Raw genomic sequence first — 15439 nt, 5'->3', positions numbered from 1 at the left:
ACTACATCTTCCAGAATTTTGTTATCATATCTTCATATTCTATTTTTAAAAATACACTGAAACAAAAAAAACTGCCATTTTGAGGGTCAAGCATTTAATTATACCTTTTCTTATGACTATTTTCTCATTAACTTCATAAACATCACTTCATCCCTAATTCACTGAGGATTGTAGCACCTACCCTCATTGCTATTTTTCTTCATTCAAATTCATAACACCCTCCTATATGATTTCAACATCCATATAAGTAAACCAACTAATGAGTGGGTCTCCTGGCTCTTTAATTTTCTCACACCTACTGTCTTTTTACTCTAATCCCCCTAGGCCACCCACTCCCCTAGGGAGCTGTAGACATTGGTGGATTGCAACATTTTTTTCTTATATTCGGCCAATAATAGTTCCTGTTGCTTGAAGACAGAAACAGTATTATACATGGGTGTAACTAGATTTGCTATTTCCTCCAACCTCTTCATTCACAATACTACTAATTTGAATGCTCTGGGAGATTCTGATTACAATCTCCTACTTCTTCAACTTTTTAATTCACCCAGTCTCATTAAGACATTCCAAAGCCTTAGCTGAAACCTCAGCTTCAGCCCGTTAATAGATCTACTTTTTCCCTATTTACCAATGCCTTCTTTTGTCTTTACATGCTCTCTTTATACACATTAGTGTACGTGTTCATCTCTGAATATACTCATTCAACACATATTTATTGGTAACCTATTATGTATCAGACACTGTTCTAAGCACTCATTTACAGACTCACTTTTGTTGAAGTAATGTGAATTTTTTCTTTTCTCTTTTTCACCTTGGTTATTTAAAAAAATTCTAAAACTTTCATAAATAAACCATCTCCTGTCCCAATGTATGTTTCTGGGAAGTTCAGGAATATTGCAGACAATCATATCACAAAGCTAACTGACACCACAGATATACATATCAATGCCAGATCAGCCCTGAATACTACTTTAATACCTTATACATATATTTAGTCATCAGTCTCTTACACTTTGCAATAATGATTCAAACAAGAATTCTTTTCAAATCTTCCTACACCAAATTCCACATTCTACATATGAATATGATTCTTCACACATAAAAAAGTAGAAATAGATAGAAAATGTGTTAACATCTTATTAAATGATGCACATAGACCAGCATCTACACAGTATAATAATGTAGTCCTTTATTGTAAAGATCTAAATTGTATATTTGAACTTTTTGGTTGTATAAGCACTATTCTGACAAATACCAGTAAAACATAACTTGAATTTGTAGAACTGCTAAAGTTTTAAAAAGATTTTTTGATTTAAATATTAAATAGCTCCTATTTAATTCCTCTGCCTAACATTTGTATTATATACCTATAATGTATAGATATATATATATAGATATAGGTATATTTATAGATATAGATCTCTCTCCTCTCAACAGCTTCAGCCTCAGTAATGGGTGGCATGTGGAACTACACAATTTTATTATTCAAAGTACTTATCTGTCAAAAATTTGTTTTAGACAAAAGTAATTCTGACATGAAGCCAAAGTCTTTATATGAACCATACTCAATTCACGAGATCAACTACTTTAAAACCTCTAAGACAGACCTAATCTATCTTTTGAACAGTGTTGACATGAAAGTTCAGATTTAGGAGTGCTTTCTACAAAGTCATAAACTTTGAACAGGGTAATCTCTTGTTACCTGAACAAAAGTTCTCATCTGTGGTTATACTTCATCTACCTAACCCCAGGGTGGTAGAATTTGTGGTTCACTTCCCCACTTCATTGATTCACTTTGGGGCACTAGATCAGGAGATGAGAAAACAATCTGGAGCCACATGAAATGCCATACCACACATATCAGGGGCTTCATCAGAGTTGTCTCCACAGTCGTCTTCTCCGTCACACACCCAGAAATGTAGTTTGCAAAGAGAATTATTGCAAAGAAACTCATCTGCTCTGCATATATTTCCTCCTTTATTTTAAAACAAAAAAGAAAAATACAGACACAGCATAATTAAAGCTAGTCAGTGTGACACATATTACTATAAATCTTAGTACAGATTCTAGTATTTCAGTTCTTTATTTTTTTCTATGTAATATCAATACAAGCTGTCCAAATTTATTTTATCTTTCTTTCATTCTTTTTTTTTTAATTCTCACCCAAGGACATACTCAGAGAGAGGGAAAGGAACGGAGAGAAACATGGATGTGAGAGAGAAACATCAATAGGCTGCCTCTCACACATTCCCCTGCTAGGGACAAATCTACAGCCCAGGCATATGCCCTCACCATGAATCAAACCCAAGAACTTTCAGTTTATAGGACAATGCTCCAGAAAACTGAGCCACACCAGCCAGGGCAGCTAAATTTTTTTTAAAAGATATTCATGGCTTACTTTTCAAAACAAAATGCTATTACCCTCATGTATATCATGTTTTCTTTAAAAATAATAATAAAATGGTAAAAAATGTTTTGTTAAATCTAAATTAACTTCCTTTCACATTTTCTATGTTACTGAGTATAAGAAAATTTAGATTATATTCATTTTCATCATTAAAATTGTGTTGTTCTGGGAAAAAAAGAAACACAAAAATATTAGATAATTCAACTGTATCTAGAAACTAACAAACTGAATCACCAAAAAGACAATAATAGCAAAAAAGGTTTTCTAGTCACAGAAAAGTAATTTTAAAGCAGAAATAAGAAATTGGCCATGTGATGAAATATTAGTTATTTTTACAAGATTTGTTCGAGTACCCTAATTTGTGTTTTATTTGATGATTGAATTTTTTCTCTTTACAATTAAATAGAAGGCATTGAGAATTCAAGGATATTCTAACTGAAAATTAAGTACATTTACCACATGCAAAGGATCCAAAGCACTAATAAACTGGTTATGTGTATAAATGTAGCAATATATAGTGGAAACCATAATGGCTGGGGAGTTAAGAACTTCTTTTATTTTGCTTTGGACAACTTTATTCATTTCTCTGGGACTCAATGTCTTCATATGTTATAAGAGAGGTATGGTTACAGTGATTTATAAGGTCATATTTGCAAACTACGCATGAGGTAATGGCACAAAGATACTTGATGGGTATTTAGAATTAAAATAAATAAGATTTCTCTCAAAGAACTACTTCACCTAGTTAAATTTCATGCATAAGCCAGATTTGATGATTAAAGATATTAATATATTTTTTAAAGGATGTTCATTTAAGCATGGGGTTGGGGGATAATAGTGCTCATTCTTCCAAGCCTAGAAAATACCCAGGAAGAAACATTGCTCACCTTATGCATGCTTTTTGCAGTGAATAATGAGCCTAGGCTTTTGAGGGTCAAGTAGTTCTTGTTCTGAATTTTGATTTGTACACAAATCTCCAATAATTCATTTGCAGTGTCAAAGATTTAACTTAGGAAATGGCAGAATCAGATTTGAATTTTAGAATGATAACTCTAGTTACAGTGTGGAGAACTCAGAAACCAACACAGTGAGGGTTAGAGGCAACATGAAAGGGTAAAAAATAAAAATAAAAATTGAAGAGGAGTTGCAGCAATGCAGAGGAGAACTGATGTTAACTTGACAGATGGCAGCTACATCTGAGAGCTCCTGGGAGATAGAATCCTCAGTACCTAAGCACTGAGTAGACGGAGACTGGCAGAGGAGAATGAGTAGCTATAGTCCTCAATTTTTGGTTTATTTGCACAATGTGGTGAATGTTGGTGTTGTTTAATAAATAAAGGAACAAAATAGTAGAAGCAGACTTCAAAGAAATACAGGCAATTCACTGAAGGTACTGGTAAGACCACCATGTAGTGGTATTCAGCAGGCTAGTGGATAAATGTGTCTAAAATGTAATATAGGTTTCTGAGCCATAAAATGTATAGCTGGGGATGGTCAGATGGAATTATTATTTTAAACTTAGAAAAGAACAAAGAGATAATTACAACGTAAAGACAAGATAGGTACAAAAGAGTGGTTGGAGAAATACCTAAAATGTGTTCCAACTAGAAGGCCATGGTAGGCACATTTAAATAATTGAGGGAGTTAATTTAGTGAAGTGGTGGTGGGTTTAGTAAAATGCTAATTTACTAGCTGCTTGAATGAGGAAAAGGAGATATCTGAACACATTTAAATATTCCTCAGAATAATAATTCAGAAGACAAAGTAGGATTGAAAATGCAAGATAAAGGTAATTGATAATGACTTCCTCGAGAATCTAGAAAGTGTGAAGTTTTGATATCTACAGCAAAATGCAAAGATTATTTTTAGAGTGGAGGTGAGACAAGTCTCTCATTTTAATAGAAGGAGAGGAGGAGTGGTTAGGCACAGCTATAGGTAGCTTTGTTAATTTGCTGGTCAGATTTCTAAAAAAGAGCTCATGATTTTTTAATTGCTGTGAAGTAAAAAGTGAGAAAATCAACTTATTAAAAATTTGGTATGAGTATTGATAGAAAATAATGATGAGAGAACTATAGGTAGATTGCTTAGAATCTTGAGTAATAGTTGAAGTTGAGACCAAGAATTTATAGTGACATGAATCAGAAGAATTGTGTGATTTTCTGGAAAAAGTCTTAACAGAACTAATACAGTTTTTATTGGCATTTCTAAGGACTAAAAGACTCTAAGGTACAGAAAAAGGCAGGTCCTTGTTGAAAACACCAGGGTGAATACCACCATGTGAGACTGCTGACAGTATAATGTCTGACCTTGAGCTGCCCCTTTCTTTCAAATTTCTGCAATTTTTAGCTCTAAAATGCCCTAATTCTAAAAATTTTCAAAATTACTAAAAGCCATGCAATAAAACATACTACAATTTAACAGTTCTCTGTCTGAAAACAATAAAAGTATAAAATGTATAGTCTTTAGTTCTAAAGAAACTTAAACACTGAGTGTTGGCTTAATTCAATATAAAATCCATAGAATATAAAAAAGAGTTGTGTTCTTTCAGAATAGAGTCTAGTGATTAAATCTATTGTATTTTTCAACTTAAATGAATAAAATTCAAACAAAATTTGTGAACTTGACATCCTGAGATTATTTTAGAAAACTTTATTTGAGACACATCAATATTGTTGAAAGGAAAAATTGCATTCACTAAAGTATCACATTAGATAATGTTATAATTTTCTCCATGGGAGTGTTGGATGTGTCACTGACCTTCTAAGTCTAACGTAAAAGTTCTTATTTAGAAATCACATGAAGCACACACAAACAGCAAAAAATGGTATAAATTAGAAGAGATTAGCTGAATTAAAATCTCAGTTTCCTTGTCATGCACTTGATCAGCTCAACAAGTATTTAGAAAGTAGAAAGTATGTATTAACTAACAATACCCTATGCCTAAATATGACTGAGCTCTTAGTAGGTTCACATAAACCTGGATAAGTGTATCACTGAAAAAAATAGAATTCTCATTTTAACTTAGGTTGACAGAAACTTTAACATATAATATTTTTAATTATATAGCTCAGTAATATTTTCATATTGTTGTTCCAGTACAGTTGTAATTTACATAAGTAGCTTACACATTTTTAAGCTCATGACTATTAAAGAGAGTAATTCTTAATCTTTTCCACTAAAATTTCTATAAGGAGTAAAGTTTGGGAGCTCAGTCCAAAGCAAACGCCGTTTTCTTGAGGCAACATGTTTTACTTTTGAAAATGTAAAAGTTGTTTCTAATTCCATAGTAATTTAGATTTTATTTTTTTAAGTAAACCAATAAAACTGGCTCACTTGGAAAAATGCCCCATGCTCAACCAGTCTCCAACACTTAGCCCCTGTTAGCTCATAGGTCAAAGTCAAGATGATTGTCAGGTTTAACAGCAGAGGTGTTTCTGGTATTTCCTTTCCTCAGGGCCTCGATGTACATTTATCTAATACTCAAATGACTTCCTGGAAGTAAATTAAATACAAGAAATCTGAACATGGTCAGGCTTTAGGACACATTCATATAGGATCAAATACTTTATCCACCAAGAGACTTCACTAGGATTTAATTACCTAACTGCAATAAGTAAGTAAGTAAGTAAGTAAGTAAGTAAATAAATAAATGTTAAAGGCATGAGTAAAGAATGGAAGGGAAACTTTGACACATTACTAAATGATTGAAAGAAAGACTCGACTCTTTAATTCAGTAAGCTTAAACATTTAATATAATATTTTAAAATATGAAAGATACCTCAGATGGCAAACACTATAATATTTAAATTTTTTCTATAATATTTGATTTTTTAACCTAGTTTCCTTTCTTCAAACAGATTTTATGAAATCCAATATTAAATAAGAATAGATAAATCCTCCCAAGATTGCCCCCTTCTCTCTCCCTACTGCCCCCCCACTCAGATATTCCTACGGTTCTTGGACACATTTCAATGTGGCTGGGATTGACAGCATGGAAAAAGTATCACAGAAATATTTATGGAGATAAGAAAAAGAAAAAAAAACCCTAGATTTCCTGATTCTCATTTCAGTAAATTATCTGTGCTACTACATAGCACACATATTATCACCCTTTTCTTTAAAAAAATTGTTCTCTCATCTAATCAACAAAACAAACAAGCAAGCAAAATATAACCAGAGACATTGAAATAAAGAACAAACTGACAGTAACCATAGGGGAGGGGGTGGGAGATAATGGGAGAAAGAAGGGAAAAGGTCATCAAGGAGCATGTTTAAAGGACACATGGACAAAGGCCAAGCAGGGAAAAATTGAAGGTGGGAGGTGGGGGGAGGTGGGACAGGGTAAAGTGATGGTGGGAAAATGGAGACAGCTGTACTTGAACAACAATTAAAAAAGAAAAAAAGAAAAAAGACTGCCCCATTACCAGGCATTCAGGCCTCCAGAAGGTGTGGGCTTTATATATGTCAGTGTTAAAGACAGAAAAATCCACTGTCAGTCAGTTTATTTGGCCCATGGAGCTAACAACTTCCCATGGACCTGTGCTACTCCAAGAGTGGTCCTCTAACCAGCAGCTCTGGCATCTCCTTGGAGCTTGTTAAAAATGCAGAATCTGGAGTCCACCCAGACCCACCAGAGAGGAATCTGTATCCACACTAAAGTGTAAGGAGAAACTGTGATAGGTATGAAACATAACCTATACTTTAAGCTCCTCTGAATTTTTGTTTCCTGTACCTGTTTGCAAATATATGGAAAATAATTTTTTTAAATGTCGAAGATTCCATAAAAGGTTTGAAAAACTTTTCATTGTCCTTAACATTAAAACCAAGTTCTATAACATAAACCTTCATTTACCTGTGGTTCCTAACCAGCTAAATTGTCCCTCACTTCTGTGACTTTGTACAGAAAGGTATCACTGCCTGAAAAATATTTCCTTGCTCTGTTGGCCTGTGTAATTATTGGCATCAAGAAACTCACATTTCAACAGGCGAAAGGGTCAGATAACTCACAAATAATTATATTAGAAGGACTATTATGATAATAAGAATCCAATCAAAGAATGGCTGTGTAAACTCAAAGAAAGACTGTACTTGGGTTGAAGACAGTAATAAGTGAATGGAATTGAAAGGAAAGATAATTTTTGTTAGCAGAGATGTTGAAAAGCATGTGGGATGTTGCTACAATATTTCTAGTTTGGCTGTGATACATGACACGTAAAAAGAAGTAGAGAATATAAGACTGGAAAGATAAAATGGGATCCTCTTCATGTAAATCTGACTGCCAGCATGAGTTATTTGGATGTAACCATGAAGGAAGAGGATTGAGGAAAGACTGACATAATCGATTATACATGTAAATAAGATGAACCTGGTAGCAAAGAGCAGGACACAGTGAAAACCACTTAGTTGGTACTACATGAGCCCAGGAAAGGAGCAATGGGAAAAAGAAATATACTAACTACAGTGACTGAAGTTAAGGGGATGCAGCTTACTCGTTAGAGTAGAGGAAAGATGAATAATTTAATTTTTGTCCGTCTTTACATAAGAGATTACATAAGCTTATAGATGACAGACTGTCCACAAAGTTTTCTGTCTCTAGAGTAACCAATTATATATAGAAAGTTAGTGTGAGAAATTTACCAAAAGTAGAAACAGTTGTCATGGAAGTTTAACCTTTTAGGGCTCTCTGTAATGCACTGCAGATTACAAAGGAGAGCTAGAATTTCTCCTGTTGAATATAACATTTTATCAGGTTCCGGGATGGAGATATTAGCATATCATAAAGTTTTGATATAACATTAGACAAAGTAGGAGATATTTTTCCTCGAGTGAGTAGATATTTACAGAAGTAAGTATTTTAGGTACATTTATACCGTATAAACCCCGAGTGCCTATTCAAGTGCTTTGCAGCCTATACCAACGTCTCGTAGGATCTCTGGGGGTGTTGGCCCAAATATTCTGAAATGTAATGTCCACTTAGAGACTTTCATGAGCAGGTTAAAAGAAATCTGCACTTAAATAATGTATTTAATATTATAAAATAATAAGAGTTCCCACACAAATTATAAGCTTCACCACATAATTCCTTTGCTTTCATTTCATCAACTCTAACAGCAGTACCAATCACTGATTGTATTGTGGTGACTTACAACTAAAAGCTGTTATCTGCCAGGAAATATCTTCATATAGCTGGAAAATAATATACTGTAAAGCTCAAAGTTGTCTTCTAGACTGACAAAAAATGTAGGTCATTTTCTCAACCATATGGCAAGAAGGAAACTGGGATGCAACTATAATCTACATATGATCCAGAATATTAGTATGTGTAATTTTAGTTCTACGAATTATAGTAATATAGTAACAGTTTTTTCTTATTCACTGAGCATAAGGCAAGCAATGTGGAAGACAAATGTACCCTACAAATACTTTTGTAATAATGGCTCTGGTGGCTCTGTCCCCTGTGTTCCTCCAGTATCTCTCTCTGACCCAGCACTTAGTCCAAAACCGTGCTCATAGTACATGCTCAGTAAAGACTTGCACTTTGTGGACTTTGTTGTACAAAGAGTGACATAGTATTCTGAAAATAATCCAGATTTTGCTTATTTAGAACAATTATGTAATGAAACTAGAAAGAGTGAACAGAAGAATTGAATGGCCTTATCTTCTGCCTCCAGCGTGCTGTGTATCCTGCATAGTGTTTTAACTACTGTTCTCTTACATGTGGCACATGCACACACCCAACACCTTACCTCTGTCACAGTCCGCTTCATCACTGCCATCCACACAGTCGTGAACTCCATCACACAGCCATCTAACTGGGACACAGCGGGCTTTATTTCTGCAGCGAAACTGATCTTCCTGGCATTCAGTCACACAGTGCATCTGTTTAAATACAAGTGGACACTCTAGTTTTTATTAATGATAATGATACAGTCACAGGCAAAATGAACATGCGGCTGACAATGCTGGAGATTTATTATATGGTGGGTTTGTTTGTTTTGATTTAATGAATATAATCTCTATAAAAGAAAATTACGTTTAGTACACAGATGGCATTAAAATTCAGGGATTGGTTGAAATTATTAGAGTAAATATACTTGTCCTAACATTTTAGACAAATAAGAATAAAGATTCTGTCTCTTTCCTCTATTTTTATAACATTTGCTTTCCTAAATCTAACTCATGTAATTCAAAGATTTCAATCAAATGATAGTCCTTACCTCATCTGAACCATCAGCACAATCATATTCTCCATTGCATTTCAATGATGCTGAAATACATCCTCCGCTGGCACATATATATTCACTTGATGAGCAAGTAGGAGAAGCTGAATGTAATTACAAAGTTGAGATTTAGATTCAGTAAAGGAATGACTGGCTTCATAGAAAAAAAATGCATAAGCATAAAAAATAATAGTGATGAAAATAGTTTATATTATTTAAGCTATATTCAACATTTGATATTAAATATTCATTTAAAAAGTGCTTTATAATATATAGTATTGTATTAAATATACCTTGATAATGTAATAGACTGTTCAAGTAGTATTCAACTAAATAAACTAAAGAGAGGGAAAGAAACCTTTATATTATCCATCCCTTTGATGTTGGAGGGGTAAGTAATTTTTTTAATAATTTTAAATTAAATTATTTAGAAGACAAAATTTTTACATTATTTTCAAAACTATACTAGGATTTAGTGATTCTTGGGAATGTTAATTAATATATATATGAATTGTATAAAACTAAAAGAGAAAATCTCAGCATGGTCTCACAGACACTGTGATATCTATTTGATTTTATTTATATAAATGTCATATTTGCATAAGTTATAAGGAATGTTTTTTTTGTTTGTTTTGGGGTTTTCAACACATATATATATATATTTTTTTAACAGAGACTACAGAATTTTATGTATTCCTTTATGATACGGAAAATTAAATAACACATAGATAAGTAAGTTATTACCAGTAGCCTATCTAACTAATTGACACTGAAATTATAAGATTATAAGAGCTGCCTTTGTTGTCTATAGCTTTGAGTTTGCTTGCATTCAAACCTCTGGGTTTCTTGGCCTTTTGTTAGACCACTAATTAGCCAAATGTACTTACACAATGACTTTGTGGTTTGAATTGCATATCCCAAGAAAGCTAAAAAACTTTTTTCTTATATTTTAATTGACAATATTTGCCTAGGGACTTGTAGAATTAAGTAGCCAAGAAGAAATCTCGATTCAGCAAGAAAAAAGATGCGATCAATTAAAGCCATGAACCATAGGCTTGTTACTGGAGCACTCAGTTAACGTGTGTGTCTTACATATGCTGCTCCTACCTAGACTCTCAAAGTAATGCCTTCATGATTATACTCAGATGGTAGTATACTCTCCCTAAATTTATGTGATATATTTCAATATATTTAGTATATTCAGTAAAAGAGACAAGTATATTTTGCTCCAAATAGATCCAAGAAAACAGAATTTATAAAATCACCTCAGTTCCCTTCTAAGGATATCATTGCAAACAGATTAAAAACAATAATAGCCCTGGCTGGTGTGGCTCAGTGGATTGAGTGCCAGGCCTTGAACCAAAGGATTGCCGGTTTCATTTCCAGTCTTGGGTACATGCTTGTGTTGTAGGCCAAGTCCCAAGGAGGGGGCACATGTGATAGGCAACCACACATTGATGTTTCTGTTTCCCTCTTTCTCCTCCCCTTCCCCTCTGTCTAAAAATAAATAAATAAAAATCTAAAAAATAATAAAAACAAAACAAAAATAAAATAAAATCATTAAAAAGTAGCTTGTATAAAAATCACATTTTTAAAGCATATTTATGGAGCTATATTTAAAAAATAAAGCCCTGGTTGGTGTAGCTCATTGAATTGAGTCATGGCCTACAACCATAGGGTCACTGGTTCAGTTCCCAGTCAGGGCACACGCAGGTCCCTGGTGGGGGCAACACGAGAGGCACCCATATGCTGATATATCCCTCCCTCTCTCTCTCCCTCCTTTCCCCTCTCTAAAACTAAATTAATTAAAATAAAAATAAATGTATAAACTGGGTGTATTTTTCCTATAGGCTGGTTTTGCTTCCTAATTTTGTTTTGATTTTGAACCAAGATGTAAATAGTAACAATTACCCTTATGCTTCCTTTTAGTTAGCATCATGCTGAAATTACTATGTTATATTTATTTTAATATTCATAATTGAAAGCCAGACTTTTATTGCACTTAGAGTTTCAACATATTTCATTTTGTTTTCTTAAAAAAAATAACATCAAATGGTGTGGAAAGGTAATAAACAACCTATAAAATAATATTCTGGAAAGTAATATTTCAACTTGAACATAGAAACAATCTTACCTGCTAAAACACTTTCAAAACATATAAAGGCACACCAATTAATCTATGTTCAGATATTTCATATTATTTCAAAAGAACAAATCTATGCATAAATTTTGTAATTTTTAGTTATTTAAATATCATTGCTCAAAGTTAAATTCTACGAAGTTGAAATATCAGCTAAATTTAATATCACCTCAACCATTTACCTGATTCACAGTTTTTCTCATCTTCTCCATATTTACAGTCTTCATGACCATCACATTTCCATTTTGCAGATATACACTGACCATTGGAACATTGGAACTGATCTCTGGAACAGCTTGTTTCACAATTTCTCTGTAAAAAAAAATCAACCCAGATGTAATTAAAATTAAGTTATTAGACAAATATACTGTCTAATGACAACTAAGACCTTACACATAGAAACCTAGACTTATAGAAACCAAGCCTGCCACATCTAAGCAGCTCAGCTCAGATGATTATGTGTAAACCCAGTACTACATAACATAGTTATAACCATTTTCCACTTTCATTTGTCTCTGTAATAATAAAACTGAGAAGTGGAAAAAAACATAAATGCCAAGGCTTCATCATACTAATTAAATTGCTGAGTGGATCATTCTTTAATAGACAGTTATGGGGGAGCTTCTGGTCAACATGCCAATGTAGGCAGGCATGGCTCAGCTCTCACACATCCACATCAAATTTACCACTAAATTATAGAACAACCATTACTCAGAAATGTCAGAAATCGAGCTGAATGTAAGTCTAACAACCACAGAATTAAAGAAACCACATCTTTCCAGACTGGTAGGAAGGGTGCAGATACTGAACAGGCTGGCCCCACTTCTATGTGGATAAAAATTCAGGAGGACTAGGAGTCCCAGACCCACACCAGGCTTTCCCAACCCAGGACTCCAGTACAGGGAAGATAAGTCCCCACAACTGTTGGGAACCTCTCTGCCTGGTTTCAGGAGTTGTAACTGACCTCCATGAATAAGGCTGAGTGAGCAGCCTTCGGACTCTGAGCCACTAAGGAGACAAAGCTTATCTCCCTGACAGGAACACTGCTTCTGCTTCATCCATCTCTGGCCCCCAATGCTTGGTTGGTTAGTCAATGATGGGTAAGACCCCTCGGGAGGGGCAACCTAAGCCAGACATGATCACTTGGGAGGCCCTCGAGGAAGGACTCGGGGGGCTGCAGCAAAGAGGGAGTTATGGACCCTTGCTCCCCAGCTATTCTGACATAGCCTGAGTCCCCATTTCCATCTGGGAGAAGCACTTTCTGGCTCTAATCCACTTAAGCCTAAAAACCTATGAAGGGGAGGGTGGTGCAGCCCTTTGCCAGCTAGACAGGGCTCTGGGGTGAATGGGCATAAGAGAGAGTTCCTAAAGTCCTATGAAGCCTGCTTTGCTAAGAGTGGTTTCATTCATATGGTAAGGGTCCAAGCAGGAAATGAGTATGTCTCCCAAAGTTTTTGCAACCCCCTTACCTGACAGACACTGACTCAGATTAAGCCCTCAGATCGCTTTGAAATGTTATCTATTGTTTGGTCCTTGCCCTCTGACATTCATTGATGAGCTTTACCTGTATTCTTGTGTGTTAAGTACCTAATAAAAGCTATTGAGGAAAGGGTTCTTGGTCATTCTCCTTTGAGAGATTGACCACCTTTCCTCCCCAACCAGATCATGTCTTGGTAGTTTATTTTCATCTGCAGTGGACTGAGGGACTTACACACAAAGTCCCCTCCCCACACACACAACGATCTGTGAACACCAGCAGAGTTTGAGTCAGTGGAGGAGGCTGCTGTACCTCTGAGACATTCCTCTTGGGGAGACCACACAGAGACTCAACTACTCAGACTTGCTCCCTCTGGACTCAAGCACAGAGTTAGCAGCTTGAACGGCACCAGTGGTATACAGGGAGAGAAGGAAGTGTCCGGCATTGGAGCAAGCAGAAGCCATTATCCCTTTGCTGATTCCTCTGTGCCACAGAGCTGGTAGGCTGGTGCCATAAATGATACTCCATTAACATGGTTAATACCGTGTGCCCCACCTGAGAGAGCCACAGAAGCTCTACCCCACCCAACCTGCTTTTCCATATGAATGGCTGGTCTTGGCTCCTAAATCCTAGCAAACAAAGAACAGCTGGCCTCAGTGATCCCAATCAGCAACAAAATTAGAGTCACAGCTTGGCTTAACCTGGGAAATTTCCAAGCCCAGCACAAGCTGCAGCCATATCGGATCACTTTACAGTTTAGGCAAGGTGCCCCAGGCAAAAGAAAGTTGGGGGCTGTCCTTGGCCTGCACCACCCAGGACACCCCAGGGCCAACTCACCCAATGGACAGCTACAGACCACATTGGAGCACCACCACCTGCCCTGCACAGCAACCCTCCACAGAGGGCAGAGGTTGGTGGTCAGTAGTCACAGGCAGTCTTTGTAGCTAACTGATCTGGGTAAATCTCTCCCATTGATCTGCCAACAACCAAGGCTCAACTACAAGAGGAGTGTGTACTTAGCCCATACAAAGAGTGAACCTCGAGTACCCCACTTGGGTGATAAGGAGAGGCTGTGCCACTGGACCCTACAGTGGTAATATAATTTTAATAATTGTAAGGGATTCTCCCTACTGGGTAGTTCAGTTGGCTAAAGCATTATCTTGATATGCCATAGTTGCAGGTTCAATCTCCAGTCAGGGCACATACAAGAAACAAACTATGGATGCAAGAAACTGTCAAACAACAAATCTCTCTCTCTCTCCTCTCTAAGTTCAATAAAAAAAATAATTGTGTGGTAGAATAAAGATTATAGAGTAAAAAATTTAATCAATGATTTCTAAGAAGCGCATCCAGGTCATTGGGAGTGGGGTGGAAGGATGGTTCATGAAACAAACAAGAAACTTAATGCAAATGTTTTGCAACAGCATTATCTTCCCTAAGATTCCCTCTTTATCCTTCTTCCCATCTCTTGTCTCCTGGACCTGTCCTTTTACAGTTTGCCTTCCTGTTCATAATCTTATCTTTCAACAATTGTTCATAAAGTTAACTGTGAAAGGAACTGTCACGCTTGTCACTTGTGCTTGCTCACTTATAGATTTGTTTTGGAAGTCAAACAAGATAGCATCTATAGCTTTAGGGATATTCAAATTCCTTATTTGTGATCAATGAAAGGTGTCCACTAGAAATTTAACCTTCCTTGGGATCTGACCATCTTTACTGAAATGGATATAACAATGAAATATCTTGCTGGGACTATTTTTGCTCCACCATTAAGGAATTTCTGTTTTTGACAAAATGTATTTGTCTGTTCCTCCCACAATAGCTACAATAGCCTCACAGCTTGTGAAACTCTCAGGTACTGAAACATCTTGAACTATTACTTTCGGCTTCTTCCTAGTTTTACCCTTATATAAGGATGAAGAATTTCCTTTCTAAATTCCTATAATTTTCTTTTTGTTGATGAATGTTTAATAGACTTCCCGCTATATAATTTATTTTCTTCCTCCATCATTTCCCCCAAGTACTGAGGGTTTAATTTTTCCCAGAGTGTTTCTTAAATAAGACTACAAAGAGAAATAACATTTACTCTCTGTATTTAATAAGCTCATTTACTAATAGGAAAGATTAGCACCTAAACCAACAATTACAATAAAATACATTGCCTGTCAAAATAAATGGAGATTGTTTGAAACACA

At 35.4% G+C, this 15439-nt stretch overlaps 1 protein-coding gene across 1 annotated transcript in view; it reads right to left on the bottom strand.

Moving 5' to 3' along the window:
* Positions 1 to 15439, bottom strand: part of LRP1B (LDL receptor related protein 1B) — a 1762610-nt gene that overhangs the window by 118690 nt on the left and 1628481 nt on the right. The window contains exons 70-73 of the mRNA XM_053655128.1: positions 11950 to 12079; positions 9625 to 9731; positions 9154 to 9286; positions 1853 to 1975 (exon numbers count right to left, since the gene is read on the bottom strand). Coding sequence (XP_053511103.1) covers positions 1853 to 1975; positions 9154 to 9286; positions 9625 to 9731; positions 11950 to 12079 — 493 coding nt within the window. The remainder of the gene's footprint in view (positions 1 to 1852; positions 1976 to 9153; positions 9287 to 9624; positions 9732 to 11949; positions 12080 to 15439) is intronic.

The sequence above is a fragment of the Artibeus jamaicensis genome, unplaced genomic scaffold (genome assembly GCF_021234435.1).
Source record: "Artibeus jamaicensis isolate MK-2021 breed Jamaican fruit bat unplaced genomic scaffold, CSHL_Jam_final contig_935, whole genome shotgun sequence".
Taxonomy (NCBI): Eukaryota; Metazoa; Chordata; class Mammalia; order Chiroptera; family Phyllostomidae; genus Artibeus; species Artibeus jamaicensis.
The sequence above is the reverse complement of the archived record's forward strand: the minus strand, read 5'-3'. Positions and strand labels throughout refer to the sequence as shown.